The following is a 21,203-nucleotide window of genomic DNA, read 5'->3' as shown; positions in this document are numbered from 1 at the left end:
ACAGATGCATATCATAATTGGTGAATAATTCTAACTCCACACCTGTTTTCTTCAGTAAGGCATCCCGCGACAGCCCAGGTGATGAATAATACCATGCTAGGTCCAACCCATATTGCTTTAAACATGTTTTTCTGAATATCTCAAACACATCTGCCAGCAACAACACATTCGTTTTCAAATATAAATCATGATAATCACCTAGTGTCTTATAGCCTAGTTGTTCCCATATATTTTTAGTGTCTGTCAGCTTGCTGTAGAAGCGGTCAATGGGAGGTAACTCTGTCTCATTAAACCTAGACCAGTCATCCATGTATTCATACGGGTAAATACCTTTGCTTAGCAGCAAGGCTCTAGTTTTCTCTTCTGTGTATCGATTAGTTATAGCCAGGTCGTCTGGGTTATTAGCCTTGACCAAACTGTCTAGAGACGACAACAGAAACTGAACACTATCAATGAATCTCAACCCATTTAGTGAAAAGGATATATATCTCTCCATGTTGTTGGGATACAGGATATCTTGCCTTCTACCTTTGAAATAGCCTGCATAATCAAGTGTGGATCATACCCTCGTTAATTGTGAAACACCACATTAATATTAATAAGCTAGGGGTTAATCCGTAGCTTCAAATTACACTCATTGTGAGCCGCACCTCTATATTTCCCTGTCATGTGACAGTGGTCTCTCACTGAATCACCATTCAGAGGTTTACAGCATACATGATAATGCGTGCTTTTGTTATGGGTCTCTCTATCTGCTGGGGTCATATGCATTGGTGTTACGTTATACAATTTTTTCCTGATCTCTGCTTCCTCATGCTGTAAATATTGGAGCCGCGTCTGGGCTTCTGTAAATGACTGTAGGGTTAGTTTTACCATCACAATGAACGACCACATAACCAAAACCACATGCCTGGTGCTGTTGAACTTTCTGAGTGTAACTTTTATCAGGTAATGGGACTGCCATATCAATTGGTTTAATAATGGCTTCAAAGTCTGCATAGATAATGTATGGTACTAGCATCTGATTTTTGTGGTTGAGAAATTTGAAGATATTGTTGTTTTCAGTCGGCATATCTACACGTATAGCTGTCTCCCCTACACCTTGACAATCATGAATCGAGTAGATCGGCCCTAGAAAACCCGTGAAGACACCTCTTCACAAAAGTGTTTCCTCCCTCTATATTTCGACTGATCGTACAATAGTCGACTGAAATACTTAATCCATGTGTAGTGATATTTTTCACCTTGTTGTATCATAAATATATTGATTGTTTTACGATTATCCTTATATAATAAAGGGCTTATCCTGTGCACTATTACGTTTTCACCTTTGAGTCCGAATACGTTTATAGCTAAGTCTGGATTCTGTTTTTCTATTTTTGGGATCTGAGATATGGGCGTGGGTTCATCTATATCTTCCCAATTGATCCCATCATCTTCCGGATAACTGGAAAGCCTGTCAGAATTTTTTCCAGCTGGAAATTTAGCAGATCTTATCATTGTCCTCATATCATTGTTTCCATGGATTTTAACGTTAACCATAGCTTGTTTGTTCTGAAAATGCACAGGCAGGGGTAAGTACGATCCACCTCTCAACGGTACATAGTTTGCTGTATCAAGGTAGATCATATTAATCATATCAACAACCCAACCAGACCCCCTATTAGCGTAACGTTCTAGTGTTTCTCGAATTTCCAGAATGATCTGTCTATAGAAAAGTTGATAGTATCTGGTTGCATTGTAACTTCCTGATTACCTCTGAAGTAAACAATGGTCTGGTCAGTTGCTTCATTCCCCTGTTGTTTCTCTAGTGTCATCTTTAATGTGAGTTGAAATTTAATACCTCTTAAATCACTCAGTTTTTCATTCACTTTATCAAATACTAATTGCCTTATATCTTCAACGTCAATGTTTCTTTGAACTTCCATCTTCCACCCTCTCAAATATTTCCCTATAGCACGCTCAGTGTGAATTGTAATTCCATAGGGGCCTGTTTATTGAGTAATTCAATGAGCTCAGACTTTCTCATACGTGAATAATTTCTCAATACCCTTTCACGCGCTTGTAATTTTAAATCTTTCACAGTAAGAGGTTTTTGATATGTTATCCCCAATAAAGTTTGTAATTCAGCCTTTTTCATACGAGAGTATCCCTTCATACCACGCTGGTGTCTTGCTTGACAACGGTATAAGGATCCATACCGAAACATCGCATCATATGTAATAAAGAAGTTGTTATCCATAAAGAATCTTACCCTCTTATCATGCGCTGTTGCCATGATACAAGGTTCATACCTTATGTGAAACATTTGCCTAATTGGTTGTCAGCCGGCGCGACACAGCGCACAGTTATCGATCGATTTCCCATTTTGACGTGTGTAGTAAAGGGAATAGAAGCTCACAGTGGTTGTTTCCTGTCCACTGTGAGCTTGTGTGTATGGGAGACGGGTTGTGTCATTTCGGTTTTGGTGCTTGTAGTAGGGTTCCAGATCTTTGTTATTGATATTATTTACTTATTTGTTTGACCCGGTCTCGTGCCGCAATTACGTATACTACTACTTGGATTGCCCTTGAAAATTGCACAAATTGCACCACAGCTATCTGCTGGTTCCCGAACAGTAGACAGTGATGGATGTCGGAATATCAAAGAGTTGTTTGGAGAAACGAAGCTGACCAACGTGGAAAAACTTGTCTTCAACTTGATGCGCAAGAACAAGTATGTATTGCATTTTCGCATTACCAGACCGTGTCAGCATTAGGTGAATATGAGAGAGACAGCAGAAAACACACCACCGATCCGATATGATCAATGAAAATGTACAAAGTCGACCTGGTCGACATCAGTGACACGGAACCCGTCTTGTACTACATGAAAGGCGGACTGCTGAGAGCATTCGTCAGAGAGGAGTTGATGTTACGCATCACCCACCCATATTGCGAGTGCATGGATAGAGAAAAACTGCCAGGAACCAAGCTATTGCATGAAGCCTATGCCAAGATCAGATAGGGTCATTTGTCCCTGCAGGAAGTGAAGAATAAATACCACATATCGCAAGCCAGATATAGAAGAATCCCAGGTAGCGGAGACCCCAGTCCACAAGCAGAGACAACTACCGACAGGGCTGAAGTCTTTGAAACCTGTTGTAGATTTGTTTCCGCGTCATGCTCTCTGACAGAAACAAAAAAATTCCTGTAACGATTGGGCCACAAGCATTACCAGATCCCTTGCCAGTGTCTGGAACTGTATATTTTGAAGCTAAACAAAAGCTAAAATGGTGCCTTTGCTATTTGCAGATATTTGACATTTTTGTTTTTCTTGGTTTCCCTGGAATGATTTTGGACTTAGTTGAAAAATCAAGCACAACTTGAAAAACGTTCAATATCTTTCAACATTAACTGGTAGATGTATCAAACAGATCTTGAAGTAGTGCTGTTTGCTATTTGTAGATATTTGACATTTATATTTTTTTTTGGTTTCCATGGAAATGATTTGAATTTTTCATGATTTCCATGGAAATGATTTGAATGAAAAATGAACTTTAACTGTCAGATGATTTGCTCTGTCAAATTTGTAAGGGCCAGGGGATTTGTCATTGTCTGATGACTCTTATCTTGAGACTGCTCAAGTGGTCTACATTAAATGTTTTAGTTGTGTTGTAATTGACAAGTGTTAACAAGTTTCTTCAAGAAGCCTAACTGTTTTTGTAGCATATATCAATGACAACATCAGTTTTCAACAAATTAAAAAAAAAATGTCTCTCTGTGCTATAAGCTGTAGAAACAGTGTGAAACTGTGTACAGTGTAGTCTATTTTGGTCTGCAGATTTCATAGCCTGCAGACCCTAATTGCCAACTGGCAAAATAAAGTATTGCAAACAAGTATTGCAAAACAATTACAAAGGAATTATTATGAAAGCTCATATTCCTCACATAAGTTATGGCTGTACATGCATTTTCTTATGCAGTCCATCCGTCCGTCGGTAGCAACTGAAGAAACTGTTCAATTTTATTAGACCAAACTTGATAGATATAATAATCTCAACTTATAGTTGTGTCTTTTGCTATTTACAGAGTTTTGGCATTTGTATTTATTTTCTTTTTCCATGGAACATTTTGGTGTTAGTCTAATGGTGGGTTGGGCTTCGTTTCCGGAGCATAACTCAAAAACCGTTCAATATTTTTCTGCAAAACTTGTTACATACATCAGTCAGAAGGTGAAGTGGTGCCTTCTGGTACCTACATCTTTTTGTGACATATTATTTTCTCGGTTTCCATGGAAGCGTTTCAGACTCAAATTTGAGAGATGGGCTTCGTGTCCGCAGCAGAACTCACAAACCATTCAATATTTTTCTTCAAAACTGGGCAGATATATCAATCGGAACCTAAAGTGGTGACTTTTGCTAGTTGCAGGTTTTTATCCTTCCAGCATGTAAAGCAGGGGATATAATCAATGCCTCATCTGTCCGTCCGTCTGTTCATCCATAATCAGTTTGTTTCCGGAGCATAACTCAGAAAACGTTCAATGTTTTTAGACCAAACTTGATAGATATAATAATCTCAACCTATAGTTGTGCCTTTTGCTATTTACAGAGTTTTGACATTTTTAATTTTTTTGTTTTCCCATGGAACATTTTGGTGTTAATCTAATGGTGGGGTGGGCTTTGTTTCCGGAGCAGAACTCAAAAACTTCTTAATGTCTTTCAGCAACACTTGGTAGATATGTAGTGCAGACCCCAAAGTGGTGCCTTTTGGTGTATGTAGGTTTTTGTGATTTATTATTTTCTCAGTTTCCATGGAAACATTTCGGACTTAGGCTCTAAATGGAGGGATGGGCTTTATTTCTGGAGCAGAACTCAAAAAACGTTCAATATTTGTCTGCAAAATTTAGTAGGTATGTCAATCAGAACCTACAGTGGTGCCTTTTGCTATGTACAGGGTTCTGTGATTTATTATTTTCTCGGTTCCATGGACATGTTTCAGACTTAGTTTCAAAATGGAAGGATGGGCTTTGTTTCCAGAGCACAACTTGAAAACCATTTCATATCTTTCAACAGATCTTGGCAGATGTATGAGACAGATCTTGAAATAGTGACTTTTGCTGATTACAGATATATGGCATTTATATTTTTCATGAATTCCATAGAAACAATTCAAACTTAGTCTAAAAAAGCAATTAGTAACTGTCAGATGATTTGTCCTTTCAAATTGTGGGGTCTGGGGAGATATGCCATCTTCTGATGACGATTGTTGTGTTTTCCTAGTTTTCTCGGTTTCCATGGAAATGATTCAGACTTGTCTCAAAAGTGAGGTGTGTGTTTCATTTCCGGAGCAGAACTCAGAACTTCTTAATATCTGTCGGTGTAACTTGGTAGATATGTGTGGCAGACCCCAAAGTGGTGCCTTTTAGGTATTTACAGTGTTTTGGTGATTTATTATTTTCTCGGTTCCTTGAACACGTTGCGGACTTCCTTTTCGGAGCACACCTTGAAAACCATTTCATATCTTTCAACAAATCTTGGCAGATATGTGAGACAGATCTTGAAATGGTGACGCTTTCTGATGACAGATATATGGCTTTTATATTTTATGTGAATTCCATGGAAACAATTCAGATATGGTCTAAAAACACAATAAGTAACTATCAGATGATTTGCCCTTTGAAATATGCAGGGGCTGGTGGGGTTATGACATCTTCTGATGACTCTTGTTTCTTTATTGATAATGGCATTATGTTTTTTCTGTTCACTGCCATATATTGTGATAACTTTTGCAACAAATATATCTGTAAACCATGTAACACATTTTTAGTGCTTGTTTATTCATATCTTGGAAATAACAGTTTCATTGCCCACAGATCTTATAGACTGGTGATGGTGAAAAATATGGTGTGCAGTCTTGTATTCTGTCTTCTTTTTCTGGAAACATTTATAGCAAGTGTTTGACTTTGACAGGACTTCGAAGCATTCACCCCTAACCTTCTGGCACGAACCATTGAGACTGTGGAAGGGGGAGGACTTGTTGTCATTCTCCTACGCTCTGTGTCATCTCTCAAACAACTCTATACAATCACCATGGTAAGCACATCCTTCAATGATCTATTGAAATCTGAAATTCATTCAAGAAATTCATTATTATCCCCTTGGAATGTAATGTAGGGGGATATAGGTGACGCCTCGTCCGTCTCTCTGTCCGTCCATCCGTAATCATTTTGTTTCTGGAGCAGAACTCAGAAAACATTCAATATTTTTATACCAAACTTGATATATATAATAATCTCAACCTATGGCTATACCTTTTGCTACTTACAGATTTTTGGCATTTATGGTTTTTTTTGTTTCTCCATGGAACATTTTGGTATTAATCTAATGGTGGGGTGGGCTTCGTCATCTTCTGATGACTCTTGTTTTATGATGTATTAGCCACTTTTATTTTGTCGTCTTACATCACCGTTCATATGGTTTCTGGGTATGGTTTCATCATTCCCTCAAATGCTTTATGTCTTCATCATGATAGCCATATGCTTCTCTGGCTATATTGTTGTCTCTAATAACAACAAACAAGCTTCTTCAACCATATCAACACATACCCATCACATTCATTATATAGGCTGTTTTTCCAGCAGAAGTAAACACAGAGTAAATGTTGTTTATCTTATCCCAACTAACATTTATTGCTTATCACGTCTCAAATACTTATTGCTCATCTCGTCTCATTTCCAAATAATAGTTGAAACTCCAGTGACTGTGACTGAGGTCCCCAAGAAAAAAACATCTCACCTGAAAGCAGCCCACAGAAAGAACGTGACCAGCCAGTAAACTAGTATCTCTCATTTCAACACCAACAGGACCTTTTGGGGAAAATCAAATGCTTTCGCTGCCGTAATCTAAGCTATCCTTCAAAATTTATTGTTTTTAAATTTTTTTTTTGGCTGAGATTATATTCCTCATTCCTGCCTTCACTTTTGGCTTAATCTATTAAAAAGCTTAGGGCCCAAAGTTAAACATTTAGTTTTTTTCATAAGTGATGGTCTGATGTTTACGAGTCTCTGATTCAGATGCTCTGCTGGTGTTCCACAGACATGTAGCAGTGATACAAGATTTGTGCACTCCTCTTCCTTGGCAGAGGACCAACAAAGTACTTGTTCATTGTTGCAGTCTAAGTAAACTTTGTCTCAGTGTATTTCGTTACACTCCACCACTGAGTCTAACAAAACCTAGTAGAAGGTCGCGTCAGGTAACCTTTGAGCAACCAATGACAGTCCAATCAAATGCGAGATGGTTAAATAGATTTAACCAATCAGACAACGGCTACTATTTAGGGATCGGAGGGACTTTCAAAATATTCAGGTCACCGACACAGATATCTCCACAAACAAGAATGAGCATATAACAGAGTTATTTGACCAGCAGTATATACGCTTTGGGGTTTCTGTTGACATGGTTACCACTAGCTAATATTTCCGCAAGATAACATCCTTGAATATTGTCAAAAACACTATTTTCAGTGACTGTTTACTCACCGTTGTCATGACAGTACGTACGCCGTGTGCATCACCCGTACGCTAAATAGCATTCGGAATTGTTCGAGTACGAACCTATTCGAGATAAAAAGTTCATAAGGGGTGTGCGAATGTGCACTTTTGCGATTTGGTAAGCTGTGTTCTGATTGGTCAATCTCAAAGGTTGCCTGACGCGACCTCCCATAAGGTTTTGTTAGACTCAGTGGTGGAGTGTAATGAAAAGTACTCAGGATACGTTTACTTAGACTGTCATTGTTGAACACTGTTTGACTCACTGTGAACATAGGTAGTCATGTACTGATCCCAACCCTCCTGCTGAAAGAAGATTTCTGCAAATTCCTCTGTTGAAGAAGGCTTTCTGGGGTTGTTCAACGGCCATGCAATGAACATCAATCTACGCACTTTCGATATGATAGCATGTATCAACCAAGTCAGTGAGCCTGACCATCTGATCATGCAAACATGGGGTACTGAAGATCAATTATAACCAGAAAACATAAGAGTTATGTTACCATGAATCTGTGGGTGATTCACTCCTCTCAGAGTTTGGAGGTTGTGCCTCAATGTAAGAAGAAAGTAGATGTCCAAAGGATGAAGAAGCACCTTCCCATGGGGCAAGTAGAATCCTGCCATGGATCACATCACCTTACTGTGAGATTCAAGCAATTAGTATAAGTTATGATAAGGTACTTTTGGGGCTAAAAATATTATTTATACTTATCCAGCCATTCCTGCAACCCAGTTTCGGATTTAGACCGATAGAGATACACAAATGAATGAGTGATGAGTTCACTGACATAAGCAGTTAGTGTGAGTCAGGATAATACAAATGATATCTTTATCCAAAGATATACATATGATTGTTTGTTCTGGCTACCAGTCTTTGTTGATATGGTGTATTGAAGAAAAGTCTTACCTCACAGGATAATCAGCCATCAAGGACACTGCACCCTTCCAGTCAAAAGAAATCAGTTAAAAAGTGAAATTTATTTAGTGAAGATGTAACAATGTAGCAAATGAACTTTGACACAGGCTTTGCATTCAACAAGTTGTGATGTTAAACTAGACCAAACCAAAAGGGAGACCATCGCTTATCTAATTTCAAAAGGAGCGTTATTGACCTTTAGATTTGTGGCCTGAGTATGTCTTCTCCACTGCACACAATATTTCATGATATATCGCCTGAGATACTGACCAAAGCAAGTAGACCAAGTTCAGTTTCATTCGTACTATCCTATTTGCAACTGTGCACATATAGGAAGCTCTTTCACTGATGTTTAATTGGACATCTTCCCAGTTTCTATAGCTAAAAAGCCAACAACTATTCTCACAAAGTCATGGTTTTCTCTCAACATTGGGGAAGATAACAGAATCAGACAAGAGACTGGGAACCATTTTTAGGTCTCGATAATTAATCTGTTAAATCTCATACCTTATTGTGTTCCAGTAATAATGTGATCCAATACCAATTCTGATATCCGAGTATTCCAGGCAAGAAGGTCGTAGTCATGGAGTTGAAACTCAAGGGGTAATGTGAAACTCCTCTTCTTTCTCGCCTTCCCTGATATCACCTTCTTGTTCTTGTTTAGATTCTAGTGAAATACTTACATCCATATCTGTTGAAAAGTTTATAGTCTAGAGACAAGTCTGTGATTGAAAAACAACAGATTTGATATTTGAAATAGAATCATTTAGAAATCTGAATATTTTATAAAATATAACTGTGGAGTTGTTGATTTGTTGATAAGCAATTAAGGTCAATTGAATATGAAAATAGTAAATGAAGACTTTACAAACATAATAACATACTGTTATGACATGGCTCTCGGGTCCAAGTGAGGGTACCAGTGAGCTCCCTTATCTAACTGGCGTGCTGGTTTGTTTGGGGGAATTAACTCAGCAAAGAGTCCGAAGTCACAAGAAGCTAATTACAATTTTATGTACAAGAGATTGAATAACAAGGGTGGCCACAGAGAGTCGGTATAACCCTCTGGGCTGAGGGCTAGAGCTGACCTGTGTTGGGAGTCTAAATCCTACTGATGGACAAATGAAGTTGGAGACTATTTAAGTACAATATAAACAATACGAAGATTCTGATTTGCTGACTGATACAAAGATGGGTGTAACCTACAATAGCCAATGAAATACAGAATAAACAAAATGGGGTGTGTCCTACCATTACAACTTCAGTGACCAGACAGGGGGAGTGCTTAATCTTTTAATCCTATTATCTAAGTGCAATTAATCTTGTTGGCACATAATGTTATTTTACTGTAGATGATGGCATGTTTACCTCATCAAAGCAGTTTATTAACCTGTCTAGACATAACCCTTGTCTTAGAGAATGGTTGTCTTACAGTGGTGTTCTGATTACCTCAGGTTCGGATTTTAACTGTGAAATTGTGTGGTCATAACTTATACCTTTCTCAACAGAATGTCTGTGAGATAAGCTTTACTACTTTTGAGAGGAGTCTTGTCTAAGCTATTACTGATACTTGATGAAACTAATATTCTATATTCATATTTTCCTAATATTTGAATGCTAATATATTGCTTGTACTGGTTACAATTTATAGTGAATTTTAGTATGAATTATCATTTCATGATAATACTATCAAATTATGTATTTTCATACTTATATACAGCTTTTGGAATTGAAGGATTTCAATGAATTGGTTGAAGTCTCCACAATGAATTGTGAGAAGTGGGAGACTTCTCTATATATTTGTGATTAAAGCACTTTCTAGATTGATTTGATGTGAGACTTTGATCTGATTTCAGATCAGTTAATCCTTTCCTTACTGACATGTACATCCCTTTTGATTCCAGGATGTTCACTCACGGTTCCGCACTGAGGCTCACCAGGATGTTGTCTCTCGATTCAATGAAAGGTTTGTAGATAGTAGGATTATATTATATATTATGTTCTCAGAAAATGGCAAATATTGAGTTTGGTACATTGTACTTTTTAATTGTTTTTTTTTTTTTTTAGATTTCTTCTGTCCCTGTCGTCGTGTAAAAGTTGTGTGGTGATTGATGACCAACTCAACATCCTTCCAGTCACATCTAATATCCTCAACATCTCACCAGTGCCGTCCAAGGCCATGGTATGTTGCCATTGTATACTCAGACTACAGTGTATCTTGAACTGAACCTATTCTTATGAGGATGGTTAAGAAAACGTTGCCTATCTATATTCATGATGTCCAGTGTTTCAAAAGTTTCCATGTTATTTTGAACGAATCATTCGCAAAGCCGTATGCAAATGTGGTTAATGTAGTTAACGAGTCACCACAACACACAGGGGTATAATATTGCAGAAAATGAAAAAGCCTCTGTCATTTAGTACCTTGGCCCTTGGATAATATCTGAAATATGTTCTGAATGGTATTGGATGGATTCCTGTCAAAATCTGTTTTTTTTGGGTTTTTTTCAAGGGAACACCTATTTTTATCTTTCAAAATTCTTATGTCCAGATATTAAGTCTGGCAGAGTTTAATAAACCGAGAGCTGACACTTGTGTGACCATTCAGTATTTAGTTTAATCCCTTGGGTATTGGGTATTGTGAGGCTGGAACATAGCAAACCCAATTTACTAAAGGTTGACAGATAATATGTAGAAAAATGAAACATGAAAACAGCTGCATTTGTATCATTGTCCACCCTAGCAAGTAGTACAAGGAAATATATTCGATGCCTTGTCTGTCTGTCCTCCCGTACGTAATCATTTTGTTTCTGGAGCATAACTCAAAAACCATTCAGTATTTTAGACCAGATTTGATAGATACAGTAATCTGAACCTATGGTTGTGTCTTTCGCTATTTACAGATTTTGGGCAGTTTTAGTTTTTTTGTTTTTCCATGGAACGGTTTGATCTTAGTCTAATGGTGGGATGGGCTTAGTTTCCGGAACAGAACAAAAAAAACGTTCAATTGTTTTTGGCTAAACTTGGTAGATATATCAATCAGAACGTAAGAAGGTGCCTTTTGCTATTTCTAGGTTTTTGTGATTTATTATTTAATTGGTTTCTATGGAAACGTTTCGGACAGTCTCAAAAGTGAGAGGTAAGTTTCATTTCCGGAGCGGAACTCAAAAATATCTTAATATCTCTCAGTAAAACTGGGTAGATATGTGTGGCAGACCCCAAATTGGTGCCTTTTACTATGTACAGGTTTTTGTGATTTAATATTTTCTCGGTTTCCATGGAAACATTTCGGACTTAGTCTCAAAATGGAGGGATGGGCTTCGTTTCCAGAGCAGAACTCAAAAACTGTTCAATATTTTTCTGCAAAGCTTGGTAGATATATCAGTCAGAACCTACAGTGATGCCTTTTGCTATATACAGGTTTTTGTGATTTATTATTTTCTCAGTTTTCATGTCAACAATTCTGACTTAATCTCAAAATAGTGGGATTGGCTTCATTGCTGGAGCACATCACAAAAAGTTGTAATATCTGTCAACAAAACTTGGTAGATATGTGTGGCAGACCCCAACGTGGTGCCTTTTGTTATTTACAGGTTATTTTGATTTATAGTTTTCTGTGTTTCAATGGAAATGGAGGGATGGGCTTTGTTTACAGAGCACAACTCAAAAAATTCTAAACATTTTTCTGCAAAACTTGGCAGATATGTAGGGGAGACCCTAAAGTGGTGCCTTTTGCTATTTACAGATTTGTGTGATTGAAAAGTTTCCCAGTTTCCATGGAAATGAATCTGGCTTAGTCTCAAAATGGAGGGGTGGGCTTCGTTTGGGTTCCGGATCACAACTAGAATACTATCTAATATCTTACAGCAAAACTTGGCAGATATTTGAGGCAGACCACAAAGTGATGCCTCTTTCTATTTACAATGTTTTGTCATTTTTATTTTTCTTGGTTTCCATTGAAACAATTCTGAGCTAGTCTCAAAACTCACTTTCCATGGAAACAGTTCGGACATAGTCCCGAAAAGGATTGGGATTCGTTTCCAGACCTCAACTCGAAAACTTCGCAATATCTTTCAACAGAACTTGGTAGATATATGTAGCAGATCCCAAAGTGTTGCTTTTCGCTATTTACAGGTTTTCGTCATTTTTTTTCTGTCCATGGAAAAGATGAGTCTCAAAAGAGAAAGGTTACAACACGAAAACTATTCAATACGCTTTATTGTTTGAGACTTGGTGCCTTTAGCTGTTTGCAAATTTTTGGCATTTATATTTGGATATGATATGCATTTAGTCTAAAAAGACATGAAGCTGGATTTTTAGTAACTGTCAGAAGATTTGTTTTTTCAGATATGAGGGACTTGGGGAATATGTCTCTTTCAAAGTATTTCACAAATGTCTGTACAGTAGAATACTTTTATAACGAACACGGATATAACGATCTGATGGCTATAGCGAACTGTTTCAAAAGTACCGAATAAACCACTATATGTTATCATATAAAAAAGTCGCGAATAACGAATTCTTTATAACAAACTTACCGGCTATGGCGAACTGATTTGCAATCCCCGCGAGTCCCAGGTAACACTAATTAATGGTGTGAATAACGAACTGAGCGAACTCAATCAGTGTCATTGCCAGTTAGCATAGCTCACTTTGAAATCCTCGACAGTTCCAGTTAACACTAATTAATGGTGTGAATAGTCAATTGAGCAAACTGGATCAGTGTCAGTTAGCGGCGCTCACTTAGACGCTAAGTTAGATGTCAGTGGCTAACACTTTTGTGTACAACAATGTGTAGTTTGCATTATTAACCAATCAGATTGCCAGAGGCCGTTAAGTCGGTTGCTGACGACCTAGTTTTATATTCTTCTATCAGGTCAACTCGGTCTTTGGCGGTTTAATAGAAAACATCGAACTTGTGCATCCCTTCAAAAGGTCTGTGTATATGCCTCACACACACATCGGAAATGTGGACAGAAGTTTTTGATACTCGTGAGACTTTTAAAATACAATATATTCAATGACGAGTGAGTAGTGACGAGTGACTTGTGTAACATTACTGACTCTGTAGTGAAAAGAACGTAATATTAATGAATGAATGTATGAATAAACTGAGTAGGAATGTGTTGTACTGTAGAGTGTTTTACTGTTATTTCAATGAATTTTTGTGAATAGCGAACTACGGATATAACGAACTAATTTCAGTGGTCCCTTGTAGTTCGTTATAAAAGTATTTTACTGTATATACTTTATATGAAACAAAAACAAGCTGAAGTAGTTTTAGTCTCTTTAATAATTAAATTCCTCCTGTATTCATCTCATCACATTCTAGGAAGAGACCATGTCACCTAAAGAGCTGGAGCTTCAAGAGTTAAAAAGCTCATTACAGGATACCCAGCCGGTTGGATGTATAACAGAGTGCTGTCAGACACTAGACCAGGTATTGTGTGGAAATATTATTCAACCAGCTTCTTGATTGGAATATTACTCTTGATGAGGTAATGTGTGGGGATATTAATCTAGATAAGGCACTGTGTAGGGATGTGTCTCTTGATGTGGTAATGTGTGGGGATATTAATCTAGATAAGGCACTGTGTAGGGATGTGTCTCTTGATGTGGTAATGTGTGGGGATATTAATCTAGATAAGGCACTGTGTAGGGATGTGTCTCTTGATGTGGTAATGTGTGGGGATATTAATCTAGATAAGGCACTGTGTAGGGATGTGTCTCTTGATGTGGTAATGTGTGGGGATATTAATCTAGATAAGGCACTGTGTAGGGATGTGTCTCTTGATGTGGTAATGTGTGGGGATATTAATCTAGATAAGGCACTGTGTAGGGATGTGTCTCTTGATGTGGTAATGTGTGGGGATATTAGTATAGGAGAAAACATGCCTCTGGGGTTTTGGTAGACAATGCCAAAGCGGAGGGGGAGGGAAATTCCCCCTCCTTGGGGATTTCCCAACCCTGATGGTTTTACATAGTCTACCAAAGCTGTGGAGAATTTTTTTCTCTATCATATATACAGTCAATGATGGGTAATTACAATGTAGATGATCATTTAATGAAGCTACAAAACAATAACTGAAGCATCAATTTAATCACAGTAACTATAAGTAGATAATTTAATCCCTCCTCCATTGCTGGCCCGGTGGCTGTGCGGTAGAGCGCCTGTCTACGGATGAGAGAATTGTGGTTCTAATCCTGCATCAGAAAACCTTTGTATTGTGACTTTAATCTTGAATGATGTTTTTCGATTGATTTCAAACACTCATTTATCATTTGAATGTTGATGTTCATATAAAACTAGGAAAAGTAAACCCTAGGAAGCGATCTTACTAACAAAAAGTGAAACCTGGGAAGTGGTCTTACTAGTAATAAGTAAAACCTGTCAATCAAAAAAAAAACCTCAAATGCAGTTCTGGGAAAACAAGAGATGACCTAATATATAGTGAGAAGCACACTTTAGGTTTATGTCTCTAGATAAAGTACTGTGCAACAATGTTACTCTTCCAACATATGTCATATTTGGGATTTCACTTTCTTAGTAAAGTACAAATTCTAGTACTTTTTTCGGTTGAGTCCCATCCGGGATTCGAACCTGCACCCTCAGAGTCAGGCACCTAATCGCCAGCACACAAAGTCAGCCGCCTAGCCCGCTCAGCCACCGCGACTTCCACGATTAGGTGCCTGACTCTGAGGGTGCGGGTTCGAATCCCGGATGGGACTCAACCGAAAAAAGTACTAGAATTTGTACTTTACTAAGAAAGTGAAATCCCAAATATGACATATGTTGCATTTGACCACTTTCTAAATGGCATCGTGTAATCATAAATGTTACTCTTGATAAGGTACTGTGTGGGAGCATTACTCTTATTAAGGTACTGTGTGGGAACATTACTGTAGATTGAGTACCGTGTGGGGATATGACTCCAGATAAGGTACTACATAGGGATATTACTCAAGATAAGGTACTATGTGGGGATCTTACTCTAGATAAGGTTCTGTGTGGGGATATTACTCTTGGTAAGGTAGTGTGTGGGGATATTACACTAGATAAGGTTCTGTGTGGGGATATTACTCTAGATAAGGTACTGTGTGTGGATATGACAAGATGTGGTACTGTGTGGCGATATTACCGTAGATAAGGGAATCTGGGGGGGGTGTTATTCCAGATAAGATACTTTGTGGGTGATAACTCCAAATAAGGTACTGTAGGGTGATATGGCTCTAGATAAGGTGCTCTGTGGGGTTAAATACTCTACATGAAGTACTTTGTGTGAGATTATTGCTCTAGATAAGGTACTGTGTGGGGTATTATGCTGAAGCAGGTAATGCAAAGAGTGTCAGTGATTACAATTGATTACAATTGATTATTTATTGATTACAAGAATTTGTTTGAGATGATAATGTTTAGTAATTTTGTTTCAGGCAAAGGCAGTATTGAAGTTTGTGGATGCCATTTCAGAGAAGACATTGTGTAGTACTGTGGTATTGACTGCTGCTAGGGGCCGGGGAAAGTCAGCAGCCCTTGGTTTAGCCATGGCATCCGCTGTGGCATTTGGATATTCAAACATTTTTGTGACAGCTCCAAGTCCAGAAAACTTGAAAACATTGTTTGAGTTTATCTTCAAGGGGATGGATGCACTGGACTATCAGGTAGCATTCCTCTTGATGTAACTGAGAGAATAATATTGGTTTTATTGGTTGTATTGAACAGTCCCTGGTTAGTGAAATATGAGCTTTACTGCAGATGTGTAATGTAATGTGTCTTTACAGAAATATTGTGATTTTTGTGTCAGTGTTCCCTCTGGATTATGGTTGCCTTTTCTCTGTTTGTATCAATGATACATACAGAGATGGAAATGAAAAATTAGACTAATTCTCAGTTATCCCCAGTGGCATGCCCGTGTAGGTAAGTGTTTATCTCCCTTGGCTGTGACATCATTGATTCCCAGCTAATATTACACAATTGGGCCATTACTGGCCCAGTAGAGTAACAAAATCAGGCCCAGTTCCAGCATGTCATAAATGGGCCTGTACTATTTTGCACACTGGCATTGAACTGGCCCAGTACAAAGATGTAACAGTTGCAAATTGGTCCTTACAGTTTGGCTGGCACAGGTCTGGTTAGTTTAATACAGTTACTACTATTTAAAACAAGCTGATACCAAAAGAAACTCTGAAAATGAGAAAAAATACACTAGAAAACACAATTTTATCCACATGAGTTTAATTCATATAACAAGATGAAGATATGTGTTATTCTTTCATTGTCCTTCTAGATGAGCTTGTTCAACACAAGTTTCAAAATTCCCCTGATACAGTCTTTTTTTTAAAGTACTTTCAAAGTTTCATTTATCATTCAATGATTTTTGATGTTTTGTCCAGTGTGAAAGGATTATCAAACAATACTATAAGCTAGGCCATATATTTAATTTATGTTCTGGAATGAGGCATGTCATCAGGTTTCCCATAATCTAACAACAAGGCACATGCTGAATGTTTCCAATGCCCTTGTCCCAGTGAAATTCATGCTGCATGGTATTGTTCAAAATTTAGTTCCACACTTAGGCCAGACAAATTTTATTTCTTGTTTTACAGGACTGTCTGCTGTATTTTTCCAAGAATTAGGAAAGAAATAAAAGTGAATTTTCCCCGATCAAAAAATAAAATCCTAATGTTTGCATTTGGCCCAAAATGTAAACTGACAAGACGATCTTTTTTATCCCCCCGGCCTTCAACAGAGGAGTCACACCAGAATAAAACATGTTTGTAATCCTACTCATGAGCAACAGCATTCGTCAAAATTCATCATACAACCCAAATCTATTTGTATAAGCAATGAAAGTACAATGTCTAATGAAATCACACCAATGTGTGATCAAGCAAAGAATGATATGACAAACAACCACGCTGTGCCACCATATGTTAAGCAGTAGTGGGAGACTTAAGAATAGCTCAACAATTTTCAAAGTTCATGTGGTTGTATGGACAGAAATATAAAATCAATGAAATATTTCAACGACACTATATACACCAATATGTCCTTATTTGACATAACACAACACCCACTGAACCACCATGTGGTTTAATTGAAGTCCTTATTTGACTTATGACAGTTGTTATTGCTGTTTGTTTCTATGTGGATATTCTGTGGTTAGAAAAAGTAGGAGTGTTTGACAACCTCATTTGCTGACTTTTACTCTGACTTCTACTGGTGTAGTCAGTCCTTCCCAATTTTGTAGTGTCCTAGTGCCTAAGTACTTTAGCACACCATTGTGGTCTTACTGTGGGGTCTTAGGGGCTGTCTAAAAGCTGGTGCGGAACTGATTACTAGTCGTAAGACTTTAATTACGAGGATACTCTGACAAATTGTGACGAAGTGAGGTGACTCGCATAGTTGCATCCCTTTGCCTGTGTAAGTGTTGTGGACGAACACCACATCACTTGGGAGTACCCACTTCTTTGGAGCGATAGTGCTTAGTAAGCCAAAGGGTTCAGTAGAACCCATCACTAGCATATGTACTGTGATAGCAATGAATAAGGAGCTTGGATCCGACTATCTATGTGTATACTGTCAGGGTTAATCTGTGTGGACTCTTTAATGAGACATGATCCCTTCTAGACAGGCAGTCAAGATTTACTTATTATGGATGAGACCAGTACTTGTCAGAGCCAGCAAAACTGTAGGACAGGATCTGCAATCTAAGGGACCGTCCATAATTTATCACTAGGGGGGTGGTGATGAGGATTTTTATATTTTTTCTGTACAAATCTGGTAGCCCCCCCTTCAATACTTGGGACAAAACAAATAGCCCCCCACGCATTCAATGTACAAAACATATGACCCCCTTCCTATTTAGAATAGCAACAGCTTTTGTCCATGTATAAAATAGCTGACCCCCCCTAAAATATCTGTACAAAACAGCTGACCCCCCCCCCCCACCCCCACCCCCACCACACCCCCCCACCCCCCACCCACCCCCACCCCCCTATATTCTGTGGACAAAATGGATGACCCCCCCCAAAAAAAATCCTCATCATCCCCTCTGGTGATAAATTATGAACGGTCCCAAAGTAAGAGTGATGGTTTCCAAGCTTACAAATCATGGTTGCTGCTTCATCCAACATGGAATGATGTCTCGTGAAGTCTGACACTGTCTTTGGCAATTGTTTGCCAACCATTTTCTCAGAGATTTCGTAACAAAATGTGTTTCGGGCATGTAGTCCATTGTATTATGTATTTTCGCTCAAAGAAATTGGAGATTAGCAAAATTATGCATATTCATAGACCACTCACTACACTTGATGTGAAAATCAATGTTTCCAAATTTTCCCATCATCCCATTGGCGGCCATCTTGGATTTCAAAATGGCTGCCAAATTCAGTAATGTGCCACCTTTTTTTCACTTTTAACTGCTATTGTGCATCTATTTTCACTATATATTTGAAATTTTTATGCAGTTAATGGTTACTTGTATACACCCAAGTATCAAGGCTACTATTACTGTGTGTATACATGAAGGGGAAATGTGTTATTATATACAACATTTGAACATTATATATTTCATATCAACTATTTATGATATATATCTATACACTGAACTCACAGATACTTGTAGATACTTGTATATTGTAATACATATTTATCTCTGTATTAAACAAGAATATTATGAATGTTATGATAACCAATTAAATTACTAACTTGATCAGTGGTGCAATCGTTGCAACGGGTTGAAGATCAGAACATGAATGTCCACAGTGTCACAGTATTGATAGGTTAATGTCTATCCTCAGATGTTGCAATCTTCAGACAGTGTCAGCATCAAATATACAACACTGTTTACAGCAAGTAATCAATATCATCGTGATTCCCATTTCAAACATGTCATCATATCTCCATTCGAAAGGTTGTCATTAATCGTGTAACTATATATCCACAATGTCCCCAAATGAGAGATCATTCAGAAACACTCATCATAATACATATTTACAGCTGTTCATCAAAGTTATCATCAGGAATTGTTTCCACAACTTGAGACTCTTAATTCTCACACTGATTACTGCACTGACAAAGTTCAGTACATGGTAAGTCCTTTGATTTGCATGTACACCGCTGAGTTGAACAGTCTGTCTTGCACTGACATCGAACCATCTCGAGAATAGCCTGTGGAGCTGGAAGAACATCTGTGGTGACTGGTCTAAGCTGAGCATCCTTATCCCTATAATACCCATATCTCACTGGGTCCAAGAAGACTTGTTTGGCAACATGAGCTTGAGCCCATACCCATGCCTGCATCTGAACTCTGTGAACGTGCTGTCTCAAGGCACCAGTTGTTGGAGGGAGCCTATCACTTTCAGCCATGTGTTTGCAAAAGAGATACCACCTGAGTTCAGGAATTTCATCCAGGGTGATTGATTTTGGACAATAAACAGCACATACAAATCTAGCTAATGTTGAAAATGTTTCTTCAGCAAGATCTTCACTACAAGATAACTGCTGTAAAGCTTCAAAGGTGTCTCTGGTGGCTGTTACAAATGTCTTGAACCAAGTTGTCTTCCCAACGCGAGAAAATCTACCTGTATTATCTGCTCCAGAAAAAGCATGGAAGGCTGGTAGAGCTTTGGCTTTTTCAGCCCCAAGTGATTTCCATATAGGCTCTGTTTGTACTTTACCTGATGCCATGCAGACAGATGTCTTTACTGGCAGGTGATCATAATTTGCTATGATTAGCACGAGGACGTCAGTATCAGGAGAGAAGAAAACAAGTTCAGAGTCACATGGGTTTCTCTGAGATGAACAGATGGCTTGGTAGATCATGAGTGTGTCAGCATCTTCATGGTTGTTTGACTCAAAGTTGATACTGCTGTTACTTCTTGTGTTACCCGATGCTGCAGTGATGAAGACATTTGATGAATCCTTGTTGTACTCAATGGTCTTTGTTGCAAGGTACTCTGCAAGATCATTCTTAGTTTGTTTATGAGATAAGAATCGTTTGAATGTGATGTGCTTGATTCTTGTTCCATCAGTTATTTGGTACTGGACTGGATCCTTGCCATGACGTCTTTTTTCTCTTGTTGCCCATTTAAGTGAATCAGGTCTGTAGGTATCAAACACAAGAATAACTTCGTCAAATTTTCTTGTAAGGCTCATCAGTCGGTTATTGAAGCACCAGCTTAAATCCCCTACCGTCTCCACTGCTGAAGGTAACTGTGTCATCTTCTGAAGAAGAACCATACCATCAACTACAGCAATCCTAAGCACTGTAGAGTCAGTTTGGGTAAGTTGAGGGGCTGTTTCTGGATCACTGATCATATGGCTTTTTCCCATTTCCTCAAGGCAACTGATGAGTTTTGACTTGTCTGTACATTGCAACAACATGCCATCCGGAGAAAAGAATGCTCTTGGTGTCAGCGTGAATTCATAGCTTCCTATAGCATGTTTCAGGTCAATATCGCGACTTGATCTGGCTAAAATCATTAGTCGTCCATACAAGTCCTTTGTTTCTTTCAGGTCCACGACCCTGTCTCGAAGTTTCACTGTTTGCTTCTTACTGTCAGACATGTAAAGATTGTTGTTTTCCTTCTTCACTGGAGCCCATAGGCTGACTGTTCCATTGATTCTTTCTGCGACATATTCTTCATACAACTTTTGCCCGGTCTCATCTATGTTCAGTATCTGAGAGACATACTGATCTTGAACATATGCATGTGTTATCAGATTGTGCAGCTTGTCCCCTTCAACAGTAAAAGGATT

At 38.3% G+C, this 21,203-nt stretch overlaps 1 protein-coding gene across 2 annotated transcripts in view; it reads left to right on the top strand.

Moving 5' to 3' along the window:
* Positions 1-21,203, top strand: part of LOC137261048 (RNA cytidine acetyltransferase-like) — a 202,082-nt gene that overhangs the window by 33,906 nt on the left and 146,973 nt on the right. For both annotated transcript variants that reach the window (XM_067798710.1, XM_067798711.1), the window contains exons 5-9: positions 5,951-6,073; positions 10,348-10,409; positions 10,511-10,625; positions 13,776-13,883; positions 15,875-16,102. In XM_067798710.1, coding sequence (XP_067654811.1) covers positions 5,951-6,073; positions 10,348-10,409; positions 10,511-10,625; positions 13,776-13,883; positions 15,875-16,102 — 636 coding nt within the window. The remainder of the gene's footprint in view (positions 1-5,950; positions 6,074-10,347; positions 10,410-10,510; positions 10,626-13,775; positions 13,884-15,874; positions 16,103-21,203) is intronic.

The sequence above is a fragment of the Haliotis asinina genome, chromosome 14 (assembly GCF_037392515.1).
Source record: "Haliotis asinina isolate JCU_RB_2024 chromosome 14, JCU_Hal_asi_v2, whole genome shotgun sequence".
In the NCBI taxonomy this organism is placed as follows: domain Eukaryota; kingdom Metazoa; phylum Mollusca; class Gastropoda; order Lepetellida; family Haliotidae; genus Haliotis; species Haliotis asinina.
The sequence above is the reverse complement of the archived record's forward strand: the minus strand, read 5'-3'. Positions and strand labels throughout refer to the sequence as shown.